This window comes from Nelumbo lutea, chromosome 2 (assembly GCF_056320005.1).
Source record: "Nelumbo lutea isolate HS-2025 chromosome 2, American lotus-T2T, whole genome shotgun sequence".
Lineage (NCBI taxonomy): Eukaryota > Viridiplantae > Streptophyta > Magnoliopsida > Proteales > Nelumbonaceae > Nelumbo > Nelumbo lutea.
Window position 1 is genome coordinate 90,472,101 of NC_142685.1, and position 9,645 is coordinate 90,481,745.

Sequence of the window (9,645 nt, forward strand, 5' to 3'; positions counted from 1 at the left end):
TTGAATTATCACGTTTTAAAGTTTGGGGACCAAGGTTCAAAGTATCAAAAACGCTATGCGTATCGGAAAAGAAAATTTAACAAATGTATCAGGATACGCCTTGAATACGTATGGATACGGACAAAAAATTAAGATACGCATGGAAACACATGGAAATGCTATAAATACTCTAATAAATCATAAATAAACAACAATATTACTAAATATAAGACATAAATGAGTTATTTATGCATAAAAATAACACATTTTAGTGGGTTTTACGAAAGAACATATTATAATCAATAAACGGGAAGTTGGGAATATAAACATACTATCTAATTATGGACATAATAGATCAAGTAATTATTTTGCATGTTTTATTCTAATTTTCTAAAAACTAAATAATTATTTATTTGTATTCAAATAATTACTTTACATGTTTTATTCTAAAAGTTAAATTAAAATTAAGAAAAGTAAATATGTAACAAAAAATTGAATGGATTTATAGACATAATAAATGAAATAATTATTTTGCATATTTTATTCTAAAAATTAGTTGGTGAAACCCCCAACTGAAGGGATAGGGGGCAAACCACTTTCTTTTCCCTTATCTTTTCTAACATTGACTAAAAATGTAAAAGAAATTTGAAAAAACATATTTAGTTTCACTCCTTTTTTTCACAACCTTGAAAAACTTGTTGAATATTACAAATTTATAGATGTTTTGGCAAATTTTTACAAGATTAGAGTCTTTAAAAAGGTTAAAAAACTTTTTGAAGGGTTTGGAAAAGAAAAAGGGCTTTTAAAATGGGTTTAGAAGTCTTCTTTCGAAAGGAGTTTTATTTGCATTTCCACCACAATAAAATCGTATTGTATCAATCGATACGCTACTGTATCGATAGCATATCGGTCGTATCGATCGATACAATGTCAAAACACACCAATACTCAACAATACGGGAACGATACAACGAATAGATACGACACATTCAATTTGGTACCATGTACCGTGCTGAAAACTTGCTGAAACGATACATATCAGCCGGTATCAACCGATACGTGACGAAATTTTGAACCTTGTTGGGGACCCAAGTGGCACTAGGCCCAAAGTACAGGGTACTAATCGGAAATTTTCCCTTTATTTTATTCTGTTTCATGTCTTAATTTACTTACTTAAATTGCAACCAAACAACATTAGATAAATTTTGAAACAAAAATAGGTCATAACTTACACTCCAATCATTTGAACTGCCATAATTTTGCATCAGTGCAAATTTATTTGCATTCCAACCAAACACAGCCTTAAGGAATATCTAAGAAGCCCAATTCATATTAACCACAGGAACGATTTCATCCGGTGCGTTTGCACTTCTCCCTTCAAACCCATTCAACACGTCAATAAATTTTGACGTCAGCCAAACTTTTTAAGTTTTGACCAGTTATCCTTTTGGTGAAAACCAAAAGAAGATTCACCCTAATAAAAACTTAGAAACCCAAGAGGGCTTACCAATTGGTTACCGTCCTCTTTTGGGGTGTCACAAATTAAGTGGACTAAAGTTGAAGGGAAAATCCAGAGTGGATTTCATCTGTAATTGTCAAAACATATGACAAAGACAAGGACAAGATATTGGTTTTGAAACCTTCATAGATGATCCCTGGCAAATAAATCAATTCCTCAAGCGCAAAGCAGGTGCATTCCCTGCCCATTGCAGAATTTTAATGGCATGAAAAAAAAGCATTTGAACAAAACTTGCATGCCAAAGAAAATTAAATCTTCCATCCAAACCTGCATAACAACAGGACCTCCTTTCATGAAAATCTACTCCTTGGAACACAATCCCCCCAAAAAAGGATTTTAACCAGAGTGCTCTAATAATAGATATAAAAATAGTGGATATACATCCAAAATGATTTAAAGAGGTTTGATATGGTAAATCAGGAGGACAAAACTATAAGAAATGAACTCAAATTTGGAGGGTCTATGTCAACAGTTACAAAGTCTAACTAGTCACAACTTACTACTTCTTGTCTTCTTTCTCGGCCTCTGCAGCCTTCTTCATCCTTGCACCAACTTGTCGCTGGTTCATCCGTTCAACACGCAGTTTTGCATAAGCTTTAAATGATTTCATGTCATCTATAACCTTCACCAGCTCAATAGATGGCTTCTCAGGCTCAATGCACATGTACGGACCTTGGACCTGAGTGGCTGTTGCCAGTTCCTCTGCACTAGAATCACCAGCCTGGAACAAGAGTAGTGTTAGTAGAAATACATGGTTCATAGAAGCAAGGATCCAATGCTTTAAATTAAAAACTACAGGGTTTCTTGACTAAAAGGTTCAAAATTTGTGTTTACCTTAAATTTGCGGGCACGTCTTGGGAAGACAACCAATTTAGCCTTGTAAGTCTTCAGCCTCAGAACATTAGCTTGAAGACCCTCCAGAGATCGGTTCTTGCGGCAGTGATCAACTGCAATGCCAATGGTAGGGGCAAGCTTCTTTGGAATGCCTGCTGCCTGGAAAGCACAAAGGGTAACAAGGTTCAGGAAGCAGAAAAACAAAATCCAGGAAGAATTGCAAGATTACAAAGAGCCAACTGAACACAATATATACCTAAATCTATCATTTGAGACATTATCCATCCCTTGAGATATTGCAGGATTGTAATATATTCAAGGATTATAATATCTCCTCCCAGTGGCATTAATTACTTCAAATATCTAATGATTATAATATCTCCTCCAAATCCGAGGGTTGGAAATAGCAATATACGGGTTTTAATTACTTCAAATATTACAATTGTTCACCCATCATTTTCTGGGAACTGTTCCTGATGACTGAAAAATTCATATGTAGAACCAAAAGAGTGCACATGAAATTATGATAAAATATCACCATCTTACTTTCAGCTCTTCAAGAGAAAATCCCCTTCCTGCTCTAACTTTCATGTTATACTTGAGGGTTTGTCCATGAACAATGGGGCGAAGAGGTCCAGCTGTAGGCCGAGGGAATATCTTTACAGCCTTCTTCTGCCTAGCTGAAAAAGTTTGTCATGGAAAATCCACATGAACAACCAACCATAACTTAGCGTCATGAATTGATGATCACAAAAAAAGCCCAAAACAGGAAATAGAAACAAATTGATTGAACAAAATTTCTTACCAATGCGTCTTCTAGTCTTGCGAGCCGGTTGGTTAAACCAAGTCTTGACATAGTTCTGCCAATGCTTTTTGAAATGCCCATTGGGCACAACATTGTTATGCTTAACCATGACTTACCTGAACAATGACAATAAGAGTAAGAGTATAAAACTTGTATTCCGGCAACAAATGGCTGCAATATTTATCCAAAATCAAGATCCATTAACAGACTTCGTGTTGCCAACCCCATATATAGTTGGGATATGGCTTGGATGATGATGATAATGATGATTTATCCAAAAATAATTCATTGAAGATACTTATCTAAAGGAAAACAAGCTGTGCCAATAAAGCCAAATATCATGTAGATATGCTGACTTCGTATAAGGTCCATTAACATTGGTGGCAACTGGCAAGTGCCGAAGGACCCACCAATATTCCCATGCCAAACTGGTTATATTTAACAAGTGGCCTCTTATCTCTATACGTCCCAAGACTTTGAGAGAGATTGCTGTTGTGGTGGTGATGGACCCTCTTAATAGGAATGCCAGCAGGGAAAATCCAACATTGGTTCTTATTAGTGTTTTCTCAAACTGGAACCTCGTTTTATTTATCTAAATTAGATAAGTCAGCAAGTTCTAAGAAATTTCTTGAAGTTATTTTCGCAGTGCAAGAAATCTGATGCTATGTTTCGCATTAAAGCCAAATTGAAATCAAATTAAGGTCCATCAACACTGGTGGCAAGCACACAAGGACCCTCCAATTTTCCCATGCCAATTGATTATATTCAACAAGAGGCCTCCCATTTCTAATTCTCTATACGTCCCAAGAATTTGAGAGACATTGCTGCTGTGGTGGTCATGGACCTTCTTCTAGGAATGCCCACCAGGAAAATACAACACTTGATGTTTTTTTTGATAATGAATACAACAGTTGATGTTTATTAGCGTTTTCTCGAATTGGAACCTCGTTTTCTTTATCTAAACTAGATTAGTCTGCAAGTTGCTAAACAATTTCTTCGAGTTGTTTTCGCAATACAAGAAGTCTGATGCTCTGTTTCGCATTATAATCAATTTGAAATCAAATTCTTAGTCAGTCTACCAGGAAGTAATGCACTTATCAGTCCAAAGATTCAGCACAAACTAACAAGTAATAAACAGAAGTTAGTAATGAATTCAACAGAAATGCATCACAGTTCATGAAACCAACCATTTTTCGGATCTCACAATCCTCTAACCACCCCTATCAATAAGAAGGCAACATAAAAGTTCGTTTAGGAACTTGATGACACCTCCGCATCACTTAACAAGGAAACAAAATCATCAAAGAAAAATCAAGTAGTGCTTCTCAAGATTTAACATATCGGTTTAGAAATGCAACAAGTTGATACAACCAAGATCCAACTAAAAAGGAAGAGAAAACAAAGAAAGCCCCAACAATCGCAGCTTAAACCAGAGAATGAGATATGAGTTAACAGATTATTTCAACGGGAGAGAATGGAAGCCTCACCGGGAACCGTCCGTCGCCGGGGACGCCGTTTCTGTTGGAGTCTTGGAGAGATCTCTTCACTCTCTCCTTCGCCGCTTTTATCCTCTAATAAAACCCTGGTTTCAAAGATGGTCGATGCTAGCTCTACGGAAGTGGCGGCCACGGAGCCCTTATATTCACTAAACGACTAGATGTAAAAGCCCAAGGCCCAATCCATCGGATTTAGATCGGATTCGGATCCTGCTTGACATTAATATAATTTTAGACTAAAAATATCATTAATAAATCGGATTTGGATCTTGCTTGACATTTACCTGAAATTAATATAATTTTGGCCTTAAAAACACCATTAATAAAGGCCTCGTTTGGCAAGTATTTTTGTTTGGGCTATCGGCTTTTTGAAATTATAGAAGCCCATATTTATGTCTTTTTTTGGTTTAATTAGAGAAAGATCTTTATGCCAAAAAACCCTAACCAAAAAGATGCAAGAAGCTCATTTTAGGTCTTATTTAAAAAAGCTAAAAATGGAGCTTCTCACATTTTGGTCCAATTTGAGCTGGTTCATACTTGTGCCAAAATGCACGTGCCCATCCAAATGAACAATGCTCATTCAAACTTTTATCTCTAAATGCATCAATCATACTCTTCTTCCTTCTTCCTTCGCCTCCTCTTTCTTCTTCCTCATCTTCCTCTTCCACCTCCTCCCTTGCATTCTCTTTTTTCTTTTGCCATCAAGGTTTAAAATTCCAATACGATATACCTTGTATCGGGCGTATTGTATCGTATCTTTGGAAAACAGATATGAGACTCGCATGAAAATTAGGCGTCTCATATTTTTTCATGCGTACTGGACCCGTATCGAGGGTGTATCGGGGCATATCGATGAAAAATATACGACCAAAAACTGAAAAAAAAGGGGGGAAAGCAAGCTTCTTTTCCCTAAAATAATGCTTCTTTCACCTCCAAATGACTCTAAAACTCCAAACCCTATTCTTAGAGTGCTAGATTTGCAAAAATTTGCAAGAAACAAGTGTTAATCATTAATTTTTTTGAACATTTTTCAAATTTTGAAAAAATATGGAAAAAATAAGTAAATTTTCCAATTTTTTATAATATCTTGTGATTTCTTTTTTTTCTTGAATATTTAAGTTTATGTTGATCTATATTTCTTACATTTAAAATCACAACTTTTTTTGTGTTATCAATAGACTTACGGAAATTTCATGAAGATATTTGGGGAAAATATAAATTAAAAAAATTGAAAATATAATTTCTTTCTCTACCTATAAAGGCTAAATATATTTTAGATCTATGGAATTATGGATTTATCTATCATATCCATAGATCAATTGAAATTTCTTCTTTATTATTTTTTTTTATTTTTTATATTTTTAGAATTAAAAAATAAATAATAATTAATTTTATTTTATTATTTGATCATAACAATTGAATATATTATAATTCTATGGATGATTTATCATATCCAAAAGACTAATTGAATTTTCTTTTTTAATAATTATTATTTTTATATTTTTAGAATTAAAAATAAATAAATAATTAATTATATTTTATCATTTGATCACAATGATTGAATATATTATAATTCTATAGATGATCTATCATATCAAAAAAAGAAATTGAAATTTCTTTAATAACTATTTTTGAATAATGTTTATTTATTTTTTATAATTTTTGAAAATAAATAATAAATAATTATTAATTATATTTTCACTTAGAAGTTGTGCCAATGCATGTTTTATGGTCGGATAGAAGAGTTGGGTTTTTTTCCATTCCATAAAACATTAAAACTTAAAAATTATAATTTATAAATTATAGTTAAGCATATGACTTGTTTGGGTTATGGTTAAGTAGGCCCCAGATGCCACGTGTCACCTCCATGGTTGCCTTATCACTTTGGCCACATCGGTACCACGTCATCAGATAAGTGCAATCAAGACAGGAGAGCATCGTACAAATAAGGAGGACAGCTCCACCAGGGGTTAAGTCTTATCCTGAAGACCTCGGCGGACAACTCATCCTGACAACCCAGGAAACCTCATCCGAATTGGGCACGGATCTTCAGCTATAAGTAGGTAATCTCCGCTTGAAGTAAGGGACTTTTGACTTCCTAGCACCAGAACTATTACTCTGCTCGGACCAACATTGTTCTCTCAATTGTTCAGCCTAACCACCCACCATTCTTGACTAACTTGAGTGTCAAAGTACCTACCCAGGGAATAACTCCTCGAGCCTCTGACTTTGTTCATGGTTTCAGATCTTGTTGCTTGGCTTTGTCCTTCCACCTCGGCTCCATCTGATTGGCAAGATTATCTGACTACAACCTCAGTTCAAGAAACAATAGCCCCACTCGGGGATCCCACTCTCACCGTAATCCGCAACGCGAGCCTCAACAATAGCCCCAGCCACAGGCTGCGGTCGACCCTACCCAATTTCAGGCATTGCAACAAAAGGTCGACTAGATCTTGACGATGATGCAAACGTTGGGCTCTACAGTGCAACCTCCTCAGGCCATCCCTCCTCCTGCCCCAACGCTTATTGTGGTTGATCCTCGCCCTAAGGACCCCAAAAAGCACCAGTCGGACAAGGGGAAGGCATGGTTTGACCAAGAAAGACAACAAACATCAAGAAGATCAGTCTCCTTGGCCCAGTCTCGTGAAGGTGATTACTGCAACCGAACACACTGATCTGCCCAGATTCTGGTGAAAGAAAGGTTCGACAAAAGAACTCAACATCCGCCTGTCTCCATCGCCGAATCTAGTTCAATCAAGGATCACCCGACAATACCCAAGAAAGAAAGGACCGTGCATCCAACACTAGGCAACAGGAATGCAGAAATCAAGGAACTCGGACAATAACTGGCCGAGCTAGAGCATAGCTAGGCTGAGAGAAGCGTGGCTCCTCCCATGGCTTGGCCTGCGGAACCTAGCAAGTAGCCTGCCAAAGAGCCAATCTTCAGCCAAGATATTATGGGCAAACTCTCCCCCCAGCCGGATGGCGGGCTTCGTAGTTTGAAAGGTATGATGGATCCACAGACCTCAGCAACTACCTTGAAGCCTTCAAGACCTAGATGGTGCTGCACAACTCGTCTGAAGGCCTAATGTGCAAAGATTTCATGCTGACCCTCAAGGGAGTTGCTCTGACATGGTACTTCTCCATTCCCTCGCGCTCTATCTCCTCTTGGGAGCAACTGGAGAGCCAATTCCTAGCGTAGTTAATAGCTAGCCAGAAACACTAGAAGATTTTGGCAAGCCTCATGCAAGTACAACAGAGAAAAGGAGAGTCCCTCAGAGAGTACCTGGCCAGATTCAACTCCGAAGCCCTTCAAGTCTGATCACTGAACCAGTTGGTGGCTGTCACAACTATCATGCACAGCCTACGCCACTCTCCATTCAACTTCTCGATCTTGAAGAACCCTCCCCAAGCTATGGTTGCACTAATGACCAATGCCCAAAAGTAGGGCTATTCACGGGTTAGGTTGGGTTGGTTTAGTAGTTTTTCTTTTTCAACTAACCCGACTTGTTCGGGTTACCTAAAGATTAAACCAAAATCGACCCTCTATTAAGAAAAACTGACCTGGTCGGTTTAGGTCAGTTTTGGTTTAAATATATACATTTTTGAAATATATATTTCAGTTTTAAATATATATATTTTGGAAATATACATATTATATTTAATATTTCAGAATATATTTTTTTGGATATATATTTAAAATTGAAAATATCAAAAATATATATATTTAAAATGAATATATATATATATATATTTAAAACCAATATATAATATATATATTATATATGAAAACCAAAACCGAATTGAATTATCAGTTTACCCATCTTTCCAACCTAAAACCGACTAGTTGTGAAGAAAAATTAACCAAATCAGGTTGGGTTTTGGCCGGGTTGGTCGGTTTGTCTGGTTTGAATTTATTTGTGAACAACCCTACCCATAAGTACATCAATGCCGAAGAAGCATAAGCACAGTTGAGAGATGAGGAAGAACAACACGACAGAAAGAGAAGGGACCCCAATGAACGTAAGACTGAGAGGGTGGACTGAGACAACAAGAGATAGGACCGTCGACCAGACCAAAGACCGAGGACTCCACCATTGACTTTCAGAAACTTCACGCCACTGAACGCTTCTTGGTTGGATTCTGATGCAGATCCATGACCACAACTACATCAAGTGGCCGGAGAAGATGAAATCCCAGAACAACAAAAGGAACATGGACAAGTATTGTGAATTCCATTGGGACCATGACCACGAGACAAACAACTACCACAATCTGTTGCACCACCTCGAGAACCTGACCAAGCATGGATACCTCGGTAGATTCATCGACATTAAGGAGGACAAACCGAAGGAGGAACCACACCCCAGACCCCCAGGCCGAACTCCACCAACCGGAGCCATTGTCGTGATCTCAAGAGGGATGGCCTATGGAGGGGAGAGCAGCTCAAGCTGCAAGGCGTATGCGTGACTCCTTGAGATCGACAACAGGGAGCAAAAGAGAAGGCAAGAGGATCCAATCACCATCACCGATAATGACCTTAGGGTAGTCTAGACCCCACATGACGACGCCCTGGTGATCACAGCTGAGATAACAAACTTCAAAGTTTGGCACATCTTGGTAGACACGGGTAGCTCGACTGACATCCTCTTCGAAGAAGCCTTTGAACAGCTCAACATCAGCAAAAAACGTCTCACCCCAGTGAACACTACCCTGATGGGTTTCTCCGAGGAGTTCCTCATGCCTAAAGGGAAGATTACACTACCCCTATTGATTGGAGATGGTGACATAACAACCACGGCAATGGTGAACTTCATTATCGTCCGGTGCCTCTCGTTCTACAATGCCATCCTCAATCGGCCGACCCTGAATGCTCTACGGGCTTCCACATTCCACCTTACGATGAAATTCCCGACCCCATATGGAGTGGCAGTAGCACGTGGAGACTAGAGAGTATTACCTAACATCTTGTTGAGGAAAGCACCAAGCCACAGAGACGCTGACCACCGAGAG

General features: G+C 37.8%; 1 protein-coding gene across 1 annotated transcript; it reads right to left on the bottom strand.

Moving 5' to 3' along the window:
- Positions 1–1,752: 1,752 nt before the first annotated feature.
- On the bottom strand, positions 1,753–4,765 carry LOC148871800 (large ribosomal subunit protein eL13z-like). Its single transcript, XM_088973613.1, has 5 exons — positions 4,624–4,765; positions 3,137–3,252; positions 2,878–3,011; positions 2,332–2,490; positions 1,753–2,218 (listed from the first exon to the last, which is right to left on the bottom strand). The coding sequence occupies exons 2-5, from the start codon at positions 3,243–3,245 to the stop codon at positions 1,997–1,999; spliced, it is 624 nt and encodes a 207-aa protein (XP_088829739.1). The 5' UTR covers positions 3,246–3,252; positions 4,624–4,765; the 3' UTR covers positions 1,753–1,996.
- Between the last annotated feature and the right edge of the window lie 4,880 nt (positions 4,766–9,645).

Bases quoted from the DNA above. Each gene is read 5' to 3' on its own strand.
- LOC148871800 (XM_088973613.1), bottom strand. From the start codon at position 3,245: ATGGTTAAGCATAACAATGTTGTGCCCAATGGGCATTTCAAAAAGCAT. The intron at 3,012-3,136 runs GTAAGAAATTTT...AAACTTTTTCAG, and splicing joins CAAGACTAGAAGACGCATTG to CTAGGCAGAAGAAGGCTGTA. The intron at 2,219-2,331 runs GTAAACACAAAT...CTCTTGTTCCAG, and splicing joins GACGTGCCCGCAAATTTAAG to GCTGGTGATTCTAGTGCAGA.